The sequence below is a fragment of the Gadus macrocephalus genome, chromosome 1 (genome assembly GCF_031168955.1).
Source record: "Gadus macrocephalus chromosome 1, ASM3116895v1".
Classification (NCBI taxonomy): Eukaryota; Metazoa; Chordata; class Actinopteri; order Gadiformes; family Gadidae; genus Gadus; species Gadus macrocephalus.
Genome location: NC_082382.1, coordinates 6487827 through 6501201, shown reverse-complemented (window position 1 = coordinate 6501201; position 13375 = coordinate 6487827). Strand labels below are relative to the sequence as shown.

The window sequence follows — 13375 nt, the reverse complement described above, 5'->3', positions numbered from 1 at the left end:
TTATAAGTAAAATAAAAAACGTATATTTATAAATACTTACTAACACATCTTCTTGATCTTTTATTAACCTATCATCTTAGAATTAACAACATTGAAGGAAGAGGCAGGCCGCCCATCCCATGTTGATGGAAGTATTCCTCCAGCCGCAATCCCCTACTGTTGATCCAAGAGCTGAGGGAAATGTACTAACCTACCAGCCAATGGTTAAAAACAAACACCATAAATCACTGCTTGAACAGCCTACTGTAGGCATGGTTGAACACATTTACAAAGTGTGTCGGTATAGAAATAGTTTATAGACAGAATAGAAGACTTTTTCCCGGTTTGTTAAAAGCCCAGGTTCATTGTCTAATGGCGCGTTCCGACTGAGGGACTTCTTGGAAAGCGTCTCAGTGTTACGCCCAATCACTGAGGTCCCTTCGGCGTCCGTTCCATACAGGAACCTTTGTAGCGGCTACGCAACGCTCAAAACAGACCTACGCGGTAACAGAGAAAGCGTCGCTGTGTTAAGGAATTCACATTAGCGAAATGCAATGCAACGTCTTGGACAACAGCAAATGTTAAGCCTGTTTTTCTGCAATGTTAAAGTGGGCTTTAGTTTGACAATCGAAAAAAGTCACCACAGGCATATTTCACCACAATTTCTACTCAATGTTATATCTCATGTCGATGACCCGCCTCAACCGACTAGTCGACGCTGATCCAATCAGCGTCGACTAGTTAGGGGCGGCTCAGAAAGCTCCTTCCCCGAGGCAGGTACTACCTGGGCCACTCTCTGGGCCGCTGAACAGAGAAGTTGGGCGGATCCTTTCTCCCAAGCCACCCCCATAGCGGCTCACTATAGGGAAAAGTCGAGAAAAAAAATAAAGTAGAGGAAGAGTCGGAACACGGCGCGCCATATGTTGGAACGTAAATCAGCCATGATTTCTGTTCTCTTGTGGAACCAAAGTGTCACCAGAGAGACTCATCGCAGCGATATGGGAGCTAACCTAACCTGCCATGTACCAGTTTGGCCCCAGGTTCACAGCATGAGTCGCCATGGTAACGGAACTGAGAGAAGTCCAATCTTGGTATGGCGTCTTTCCTTAATTTCTGATATAACATAAGGTAACCTGGGAATCCAGCTTCTTGAAACCGGGCCGAGCAACTAGGGCATGGTCAATTACCTGAGAGTAGTCTGGCATCTGGTCATGCTTCAGTCTGACGCTCTCACACTGCCAAACTATTCTCACGCCAACAACAACACATGATCAGTTGATGGTAAAATCGTAATGGTTAAACCAAGTAATAAATATATAATTACTACTAGAATAACTACTTGACTATAGTCCCTGTAGTCCCCTACTAAAGGGGACCACACACACACACCCTAGGGGAACATACACAAACACACACACTAGGGGAACATACACAAACACACACACTAGGGGACCATACACCCACACAAACACACTAGGGGAACACACACACACACACACACTATGGGGCCATACACACAAGCACACACACACACTAGGGGAACATACACACACGCACACACACACACTAGGGGACCATACACACACATGCACACACACACAAGGGGGAACATACACGCACACACACTCGGGGAACATACACAAACACACACACTAGGGAACATACACACACATACACACACTAGGGGACCATACACACACACACACTAGGGGATCATACGCACACACACACACACACTAGGGGAACACACACACACAAGGGGGAACATACACACACTCACACACACACACACACACACACTAGGGGAACATTCACACACAAACACACACTAGGGGAACATGCACACGCACGCACAAACTTAGACACTCACACACACACACTAGGGGAACTTACACACACACTCGAAGAACATACATACACACACATAGCCACACACACACTAGGGGAACACACACACACTCGGGGAACATACTCACACACACACACACACACACGCACCCAGAGAAGGAGAGATAGTTATGATATAAAGGAAGCTGCGGACCTCTCTGTGAAAATCTTTCCCTTTTGTTTTTTGATGCCTAGTTTCTACCTCATGCTAGTTAAACACTTGCTAACAAATTGTCCATCGAAAAGTGTTAATAGAGCCCTAATGTAAGCTTATTGAAGAGCATACTGGACTCTTCAGGCTATTCACACACTCAGTAGTACGGTTATGATCATTCTACTCAACAACAGAAATGATCACTGCACACTGTCGTTACCTTTTGAACCCTTGAAGCTTTAATGCAGCCTCGATTCACCCTCTACATTGATGTGAGCCGGCTGTGGTCTTCAATTCGCAAGGGAAAATAAAATAACTGGAAATTAAACAAACCACAAAATGATCTGTTTTTTTCACTTTTGTTCTGCTTGATCTAATGTTTTTTGAAAGTTTCCTCCTTCATACATTTGAGGGTTCTAACGGTGAAACAGATTATACTTTAGTACCCTGACCCCATATATTGTTTACTCGTTTAAGGGTTCTAACGGTCAAACAGATTATACTTTAGTACCCTGACCCCATATATTGTTTACTCATTTTATGATTCTAGCGGTGAAAAGTTTTTTGGTTTAAAACTGATAAACAATGAGGGTCTCCCTAACCAATGGGAGCCAGGAATGCTTATAGATTAGTTCACACGTAAAAGTAGCACAAATTGTATATTTGTGGATTGTAAAATATTTATATATATATTCAGGATATCATTTGATAAAGCAAAAGTGCAAAAGTAGGCTTTTGATCCTGGTACACACATTGTGAATTGCCTTAAGGTACGAACACACCAAACGCGTACCCGCGTAAGATTTACGCGCGTAACGCAGCTAAAAAGCTAAATTCGTAGTGTTGATCAGCAGAGATATAGTCCGCCAAGACGTTGAGGTTGCTTAGCAACCAGAGACTCAGTCCATGCAAGTGAACGGAGCGTTCCCTCTTCGTCATAACTATCAAACCAAACATCCTTCACATTCACCGAGCGAACATTATGAAAGTAAAATGCACATTTCTCGCTAAAAATGTTTACATAAACGCATTTAATGGCGTAACTATGTTACTATTTCCACCCAGAATAAAGAAAGATGTCGGCCGTATGCTTCTGTGCAAGCGTCACTACTCTCTGCCAGTGACGTCGGGTCAAGCCCAACGCTGATTGGGCAACGCGGCTAATCGTCATGCGTATGAGCGTAAAAAGTTCAATTTTTTTAACTCCTCGCGTACGCGCGTATATGTACGCGCGTATATATACACAGCTCATACGCGGCTAACGCGGGTAAAATGTTGCTTTAGCGCATGTAACGTATACGCAGCTCATACGCGTGTAAACCAATGGTTCCCTATGGAAAAATTGCCGATTTTATACGCGTCTATACGCGGGGTACGCGTTTGGTGTGTTCGTACCTTTATGTGCGCAAGTAAAAACCCCATATTATAGAGATTTTCTGTGGACAAAAATCGAATTAACTGATCCACAAATGTGTATTAATTCATGTGATTATGATGGTCTAAAAGATAGCGTTCAGTTCACGTGACACAAGTATAAAATATTTATGGCTTGTGGTACACAAAAGTATCATACAAACAACCATAAACCATCACAAAAGTGGCTATAGTTTCAGCCTGATTATTTAAAACAAAGTTTCCACTGATGTGTTGACATTTTTATACGTGAACGAGTCCTGGCTTGAGATTAAAACCCTGGGCAGAGGCCTGGGGGCTGGGGGTCAGAGTTCAGAGGGCTGGGGGTTAGAGGTCAGAGGGCTGGGGGTCAGAGGTAAGAGGGTTGGGGGTCAGAGGTCAGAGGGATGGGCGTTATAGAGGTCAGAGGGCTGGGGGTCAGAGGTCAGTGGGCTGGGTGTCAGAGATAAGAGGGTTGGGGGTCAGAGGGATGGGGATTAGAGGTCAGAGGGCTGGGGGTAAGAGGTCAGTGGGCTGGGGGTCAGAGGTAAGAGGGTTGGGGGTTAGAGGTCAGAGGGCTGGGGGTCAGAGGGCTGGGGTCAGAGGTCAGTGGGCTGGGGGTCAGAGGTAAGAGGGTTGGGGGTCAGAGGGCTGGGGGTCAGAGGGTTGGGGGTTAGAGGTCAGTGGGCTGGGGGTCAGAGGTAAGAGGGTTGGGGGTCAGAGGGTTGGGGGTTAGAGGGCTGGGGGTCAGAGGTCAGAGGGCTGTGGACATGACAGCGTCTCTGTTTTAGTTTCATGAGAGACAGGGCTTCCACCCAACAGTGAAAGAAAAGTACAAGCATTAAAGGAAATGTAAGTGTAGCCATGCAGCAATAACAACAAACAACACAGAGTCACAGAGACGTTGTCAAAGTTATTATTGTAGAATACTTTGATGTATTTTTTTCTTTCATACAGACAAAAGGTGTTTGGACTTATTCCCGTTAAATTCTCTTTGATTTCCATACAGTTTTAGTCTACAGTATACAGGTGTGTTCTTTCTCATATATAGATATTTATTCGCTTAAATAACAGGCAGGTTACTCTTTAATATATTCAGTCTTTATATTAATTTCATTTTTTGTTCATTCCTTTTTTTTGTCTTTTTCATTTCAGCACAGTTAAGGCTGCATTTTCTGTCTGGGGACAGGGCAGCAAGGTACCAGAAGCCAGGGGCCGTCCCACACAGTATTTACAACAGAATGTATCAGGAACCCCTCAAAGAGTGACATCCTCAAGAACCGTCCAATGGCAGTAACTACTGAGAGCAGATCTAAGAGCACAGGCTAAACAATGCATGTCTAGATGATGCATTGCACTACTGCAGACTCTAGCTCTGTGTCTGTAGCCCCCTCCCCCCCCCTCCCCAGGTCCAGCGTGGCCTGCTCCGGTAGATCACACAGGAGGTACGTCTGTATCTCTGGTCTCTATTTACAGGGTGGTGTCGGTGGTCTTAAAGAGGCTATATGCACACCTCTGCATACCTCAGGGGCTGTTTGGTGGACAGAAAACGCAGCCCTGGAGAGTAGGCCTGGGAGAATGTGCATCCGTCCCTCGTTCCACCGGAGTACCGCTGGAGGATTTCAATAATAATATACAAGCGATTCCCCTTAGTCATCCCTCTCTGTACAAAAGCAATAGGATTTAAAGAATGGGGGGGAAAAAAAGAACAGGAACTAATAACCTGTAACTCAAAGATGCACATCTGGGCAATCTGTACAGTAGCGGTGCAGTTGTACAATAATTTATAACTTTAATAGTAAATATAATATATTCTTTTTCACATGATCTTTCCTCCTGTGAAAATGTCTTAGAATTTATATTTTGTGGCTGGACGAATAGACAGAGATGACTGGAACATGACAGCTGAATTTACACCATTGCAGTTTATCTTTGTGTGTGTGATTTTGTGTGTGTGTGTGTATGTGTGTGTGTGTGTGTGTGTGTGTGTGTGTGTGTGTGTGTGTGTGTGTGTGTGTGTGTGTGTGTGTGTGTGTTTGTGTGTGTGTGTGAGTGTGAGCGTGTGTGTGTTTTTATTAGGGAAAAGCATATATGATGGGATTGTAGCACACAGTAGTAACAATAGCCTAAATGATTTACCAACACATAAAGAGTGACATTTATGATACCAAATGCATGCTTCAAAACAGACAGACCAATACAATGTCCCTGCTTGTCCAGCAGGGCGGTGATGGTGAGCTTCTAGAGACAGAGTTCTATACAGGGCGGGCCAGAGAGCCTGCATGCATCCAGAACAATGCAACAAGCGGACAGCAACGTGTTGTGTGGCCGTGTGGTACAAGAGTCTTTGTGGTCACAATGGTATCTAACTCCTGGGGTATACCTGCTGGACGGGCAGTCTGTTGCATATTGCCTAGCCCCCCCAACCACACACACACACACACACACACATACACACGCACAAACACAAACACACACACAGACTAACACCCTTTCTCCTGTGGGGGCCATGCCCCCTCACAGATTCCAGGGGGGGAGGTGGGGGGGGCTGAGGAGATGCTGCAAGGCTCAAGAGGGTTGCATTGCTTTGCAGTCACACATCGAGGCAACATGAAGCCTAAACCACACCTAGTGCATCATGGGACACTGGAGGAGGGATACACCCTCACACTAGGGTGTGATGAGGTTGTCTGGACTGTTGGATGGAGCTCTCTGAAGGTGAAGCTTAATGAATGTTCTCATCACTGGTGTTGATGGTATGCTCTGATGGAGGTCTTCTGCGTTAAGTGTGGTCGTGTGCTTGGCTCCCCACGTGTCATGGACATTTATATGGTATTTTATTTATGCTGTTCGTTTGATAAAGCATTATGACATCATTGTGACAGCACAGCATGCACAGTATTTAGCTGGAGAAGGCTGACAGTTTTATGGCATGGGACCTTCAGGGGGCTTTGAATGTGAAGAATGGAGCCAACTGGCCATAGAAAATGGTTGAAACAGTCAGACAGTGACCATACAGAACCAGACAGAGGTCCTGCTTGGGGACTTGCTTTTCAAGGCTTTAAGTCAGTCGTCATTCAAACATTTACACTGGCCATTTGGGAATCAGAATGACACCCATACCAAACATGACGTATGATGTCATTCATCCACAATACTTTTCACATGGGTAAAGGACACCATGTTAGACCATAGACACTAACCCAGAGCAGGCATGCGAGAGCAAGGTGCAAACATTAAAGTGATCCGTGTTGTCTTAAAGGGCCCTGTGCGTTGTGTGATCATGATACTTAAAGGGTCAATGCTCCACAAGCAGCCATCTTTAAAACCCAAAGGCCTAAAGCAAACCAAAAGCAACACAAATATACCCACTCAGAGGGGACTGAAAGACACCGAGAGCCGAAGACAGAGACAGAAAAAGGCCCGGGCCCGGTGGACAGCCAGAGAGACACAGGGAGGCAGGGAAGAACATCTAATGGCAGGTTCAAAGGCCCCCAGCGCAGGTGTTGAGGGGCCGATGGGGGGGGGAGAAGCTGACTGCAGAAGCTGGAGGCAGCTTCTGTTGCCCACAGGGTCATTATTTTTTCCTCCCTATTTTGTTGACGTTTTTAAATTTGATGTATCTATTCATCACTTGTTTACCATGAGGTTGAAAGGAATATTATTTCTCGGCATTTCATATACTTGACAGTTTTTGTTTTCAGAAGGGACACGACAATACACAACCACAGACACACACAAAACGAGAAAAAGGAGGAAAATATAGAAAATAAAAAAGAGATGAACACAAATTCTGCGTATGGGCAGAATCAGAATTAAACAACAAATAAATGACACACACCGTAAAAGAAGCAAGTGAATGAGCACCAATAAAATAAATAGATCAGGTAATAAATACGATTATCTCTTGTTAAAGCTCTAGAACATAAAGGTTAGCCTGAATGTGGCGCCCCTCCAGTCGCAGGGCGTTGAGTGGTCTCGGAGTAGAGGTGAGCCGAGGATGGAGATGGCGCCACTGTTGATAAAAGTGACCACCACCTTATGAAGAGAGAGTCAGCCCCCCACGGCACCGTGAGTGGGGGTGGGTGTGTGTGTGTGTGTCTGGGTGTGTGAGTGTGTGACAGTGTGTGTGTGTGTGTGTGTGTGTGTGTGTGTGTGTGTGTGTGTGTGTGTGTGTGTGTGTGTGTGTGTGTGTGGATGTGTGTGTGTGTATCTCTGGTTGTGGGTGTGTGTGTGTGTGTGTGTGTGTGTGTGTGGGTGGGTGGGGGGGGGGGGGGGGGGGGTTAGAGGGAAGGAGGGAAAAGTCACAATGCTCTCCAGGAGCAGCGAGAAGAAGTCTTCAAAAACAACCGTCCACTCCCTCCCGCCATCCCTGGGGACCTGAGGGGACAGCCCCGCCCCGCCCCGCCCCGCCCCGCCCCGCCCCGCCCCGCCCCACTCTACCTGACCCCCGCCTCACCGCCCACCTCCAGCTACAAGGAGGTTTCCACGCAGTAGAGCGGGTGAGGAGGGGGGAAGGAGCAGAGGGGCTTGCCCGGCCTGTCTCTGCCCTGATGGGCGGGGTAGTTGCTGTGATGGGCGGGGTAGTTGCCTTGATGGGCGGGGTAGTTGCCCTGATGGGCGGGGTAGTTGCCCTGATGGGCGGGGTAGTTGCTGTGATGGGCGGGGTAGTTGCTGTGATGGGCGGGGTAGTTGCCCTGATGGGCGGGGTAGTTGCTGTGATGGGCGGGGTAGTTGCCCTGATGGGCGGGGTAGTTGCCCTGATGGGCGGGGTAGTTGCTGTGATGGGCGGGGTAGTTGCCCTGATGGGCGGGGTAGTTGCCTTGATGGGCGGGGTAGTTGCCTTGATGGGCGGGGTAGTTGCCTTGATGGGCGGGGTAGTTGCCGGGATAGGCTCTCAGGTTGCCATGGGTTACTGTTGTGTCTATGCTGCTGCCCACATTGACCCGGAGGATGCTGCTCTGGTTGTTATTGTTGTTCCTGTTGCAGGGGGTGACCGGGAGGCTGTACTGCCGGTAGGGGCGGGTGGGGCGGGTGCGGACCGGGGGCGGGGCTTGGGCGGGAGGGGGAGGCGGCTTGCGGAGGGCCGGGTGCAGGTGCTGGTAGCGGCTGAGCTCGGACTCGTCGTCCACGTCGGTGTCGTCGATCAGAGGGATGTTGTGGATGAGGTCGTTGATCAGGAACTCCGGGTGGGCCATGAAGTTGTGGATGGAGTTCCGGGATTCAGGCTTCTCCCGGCCCTCGTACAGGTTACTACGGAATGCCTTCACCACCCGCATCTACCAGGGAGGAAGAGAGAGCGAGAGAGAGAGAGAGAGAGAGAGAGAGAGGGGGGGGGGGGGGGTCGGGGTTCAGCAGAGAAAACAGAAAGTGAAAACAGAGAAAGGACGAGGCTATGTTGGGGGGGCCGAAGACAGAAGCATCCTCCAGACAGGCAAACCATTCAGCTCAGACCAGACCAGGACCAGGTTGATGACAGCGTGGACAGAGGGTCTGACCAGCTGGTCCTCACTCTAGAAACACCTGGTTTTCTGATAAGGTGAGCCAGAATGAGACGGTAACAGAAAGGCTGCAGAGCCCTTCTGTGTCAACGTGTCCAACCTGACGTCAACAACCTGATCCTGCGTGGCTCTTAAAATAATTCTGAAAATAAAATATAAAAATGAGTTGGCTTATGACTCTTTTGTCAGTTCCCACACAGCCAATCAGACGAGACAAGACGAGTGCATTCAGGAGCCATTCAACACAAGAACAACTGAAGCCATCATCCACAACATTACTGTGTGTGTGTGTGTGTGTGTGTGTGTGCTCTGAAGAGGAGGAGGCAGATGAGTGTGAAAAGTTGACTTTAGGCATATGGACGATGGTAAGCATGCGTACACGCGCTCACACATGGATGAAGACCGTGGGCGGTGGGCGGGGCTGTGCTCATTATGGCCCAAACCCAATTAGAACAGAAGAAAGAACCAAACACGCACACAAACACACAAATTAACACACAAAACCAAAAGGCCAGCAGTGAGTGGTCCCGCTGGCATGCACACGCACACCAACATGCAGCGGTTGAGAGGGGGGGCTTGAGGATGAAGGAAACAAGAGCAGCTGCTACAGCATGAGAGAAGGACGTCAAACGTAAAGGGAACACTGGATCATGGAACCATTGGGGAGGAGCGTGGGGCTATTCTGGCTGTTCTGTGGTGATCTGTGGGGACCGGGAGGCAGAGGGTTCATGTTCAGCCCTTGTTACACTCAGGGCTCTCTCTCTCTCTCTCTCTCTCTCTCTCTCTCTCTCTCTCTCTCTCTCTCTCTCTCTCTCTCTCTCTCTCTCTCTCTCTCTCTCTCTCTCTCTCTCTCTCTCTCTCTTTCTCTCTCTCTCTCACTCACTCACTCACTCACTCACTCACTCACTCACTCACTCACTCACTCACTCACTCACTCACTCACTAGTGGTCCCAGGGTTATGGGGTGATTCCCAGGCATATGATGCAGTGTTCAGTGTGTACAGTCATTCCTCCGGTCGTCGGTCCATGCACCCCGTCCTCCCCAAGCCCAACAGAGGAAGAGAAACAGCATGAGCCCATAATTAGAAAAAGGAATTCAAAGAAAAATGGGAATCCAAATGCAAACGACGGACACTCTGAGAAGACCACACACACACAGAGCCCTACATAGAGACAGTTTTGAACGGCAGCGACTGACATCCCCAACTGTGGTCATGAATGGAGAAATGTTATGATACAGCAGCAGAAAGGAGGTCGCTGCTGTTGTTGGCCAAACGAGAGTGCTGTCTTTATATATGACTCTGGATAATGACAGACAGACAGACAGACAGACAGACGGGACGGACAGACTTGCAGAGGGACGGACAGACAAACAGACAGACAGACGGTCAAGCAGTAGGTTCAGTGCTTATCTGTTTTTCCAAAGAGCGTATCGCACGGTAGAAAAACATGTGGAGCAGGGACTGAGAAGGTTTCAAAACCTGCTCACTTAAACTGTCATTGTCATTTTGTTTTTCTTCCGTGAAAGAAGTAAACTTTCGAGTATAGAATGCCCATCGTGAGGCCGGGCACTGCTGAGTTAATCACTCTCTCTCTCTCTCTCTCTCTCTCTCTCTCTCTCTCTCTCTCTCTCTCTCTCTCTCTCTCTCTCTCTCTCTCTCTCTCTCTCTCTCACCCTCCTTGCTGGCTCTCTTCAGCAGCAGTACTAAATGGAAAGACTTGATGGATCATTCGTTTTTTTGGGGGGGGTGGGGGGTGTTAAGGAGGGTGAGGAGGTGGGGGGGGTGTTTTAGGAGGAGTGGGAGGTTGTTTTCGGATGGGGGGTTTAGGAGGATTAGGGGGGTGTTTTTGGAGGGGGGGGGTATGTTTGAGGAGGGAGGGTGTTTTAGGAGGAGTGGGGGGGGGTGTTTCAGGAGGGCTGGAGTTAGAGTTTGGGTTAGGGTGTGGGTGTGTTTTAGGAGGGGTGGAGTTAGGCCCCGTCCACACGGGCGAGAACGATCTTTTCCCCTCTGTTCGCCTTTGATGCGTTTCAGGAATATCTCCGTAAAGACGGAGTCATTGCGGAACAGATAATGCTGTAGAACCGCCGTGGTACATATTCAAGGCCACTCTGGCCCTGGTTCTCCACCAAAAAAAGAAGAAGACAGCGAAGGAAAGCAGTTTTTAAACCTTTTCAATTGAGCAGAAAATGCTTTTTAATGTACAGTTAGCAATTAAAATGCCCAGGGGGCTGTATTTAAAGCTACAAAAATAATAAAAATCTAATCAAACAAAACTAATTCAACAGAACTCTAGGTTTCCCTCCTGGTTGAGGGGGGAGGCGATGATGTCATCATTTCTGTATTTGGCGTCCGCACGAATACGAACACGAAAATGCTAAGGGCAGTTTTTATTCACCCTGGGACCTGGGTTCAAAAAAGTGTGTTTTCGGCCACCGAAAACGCCAGCTTCGTCTGGACGGTCGGCCCAAACGCACAAGACGTATTCGTTTTCACAAAAAAATAGTTTCCTTGTGGACGGGGCCTTAGAGTTGGAGTTAGGGTGCGGTTGTTTTAGGAGGGGTGGAGTTAGAGTTGGTCTAAGGGTGATTTAGGAGGGGCGGAGTTAGAGTTAAGCTTAGGTTGGGGGTGTTGTAAAAGGCACCTAATGGTAGATGAAGCTGTGTGCAAATCAAAGACGGACGAAAATAAAACAGAACGGTGTGCAGGACCAGTGAGGGAGGATGAGTAACCCCACCATCACACCTCGGCAGAACCTCCTCTACAAAGCCTCCGCCGCACCAGGCCTGACCGTGCCGATAACAGTCTTTACTCAGACCTCTGAAAGGCTGATGGGCCCTTCTCTGTGAAACAAACACTAGGAGTGCGTCTCCCTCTTAAACAGACCTCTTAAACAGAGGTGGACGGAGGCGGTTTGAAGTGGAGCCAGCGGGACCTCAGAGCTGGAGGAAGCAGAGGGCTGCCTCTTCATCAACACACCACTCAAATCAATACTGGACAAACATTGCCTCCTTCTGGATGCATCTATGTGTGTTCCTTCCTTACCCAAAGCATTCGGGTAATGCTTTGTTGCCCTATGGATACTGTTGGCGTATACATTGATGAACTTATTATTGTGAGGCTCAGACTGTATTTCCTAATAATTGTGATGCGTTGTTTTCAGATTCTTTGAACTTTGAATCATCTATTGTTATTATCTTATTTATTTATTAATGTACAGACAAGGAAACAAACAGACTACAACAGCTACATCCTCGTCTTCAGCTGTTTTTTAAGCTCTGCATTTACCTTACCTTAACTTTACCGATTGCATTACTGATTGCATTAGATCATAAAAGTATAAATTACAAATCCAGCACATATATTCAAAACCTGAGGCGCCGAGCTGTCAATATCCCCCCTCTGCATTAATTTCACTGTATCCCCCCTACAATATATTCACCTGTACCCCCCCTACAATATATTCACCTGTACCCCCCCTACAATATATTCACCTGTATCCCCTCTACAATATATTCACCTGTACCCCCCCTACAATATATTCACCTGTATCCCCTCTACAATATATTCACCTGTACCCCCCCTACAATATATTCACCTGTACCCCCCCTACAATATATTCACCTGTACCCCCCCTACAATATATTCACCTGTACCCCCCCTACAATATATTCACCTGTATCCCCCTCTACAATATATTCACCTGTACCCCCCCTACAATATATTCACCTGTACCCCCCCTACAATATATTCACCTGTATCCCCTCTATAATATATTCACCTGTATCCCCTCTACAATATATTCACCTGTACCCCCCCTACAATATATTCACCTGTACCCCCCCTACAATATATTCACCTGTCTCCCCCTCTACAATATATTCACCTGTATCCCCCTCTACAATATATTCACCTGTCTCCCCCTCTACAATATATTCACCTGTCTCCCCCTCTACAATATATTCACCTGTATCCCCCTCTACAATATATTCACCTGTCTCCCCCTCTACAATATATTCACCTGTATCCCCCTCTACAATATATTCACCTGAATCCCCTCTACAATATATTCACCTGTATCCCCCTCTACAATATATTCACCTGAATCCCCTCTACAATATATTCACCTGTATCCCCCTCTACAATATATTCACCTATATCCCCTCTACAATATATTCACCTGATTCCCCTCTATAATATATTCACCTGTATCCCCTCTACAACATATTCACCTGTACCCCCTCTACAATATATTCACCTGTATCCCCCTCTACAATATATTCACCTATATCCCCTCTACAATATATTCACCTGTACCCCCTCTACAATATATTCACCTATATCCCCTCTACAATATATTCACCTGTATCCCCCTCTACAATATATTCACCTATATCCCCTCTACAATATATTCACCTGTCTCCCCCTCTACAATATATTCACCTGTATCCCCTCTACAATAT

The 13375-nt window shown here is 47.3% G+C and overlaps 1 protein-coding gene across 1 annotated transcript in view; it reads right to left on the bottom strand.

The window, feature by feature from the left end:
* Positions 1-5356: 5356 nt before the first annotated feature.
* atp2b3b (ATPase plasma membrane Ca2+ transporting 3b) overlaps positions 5357-13375 on the bottom strand; it is a gene marked incomplete at its 5' end in the record, with an annotated part of 28939 nt that continues 20920 nt past the window's right edge. The window contains 1 exon segment of the mRNA XM_060055211.1: positions 5357-8691. Within this exon segment, the coding sequence (XP_059911194.1) occupies positions 7885-8691 (807 nt within the window).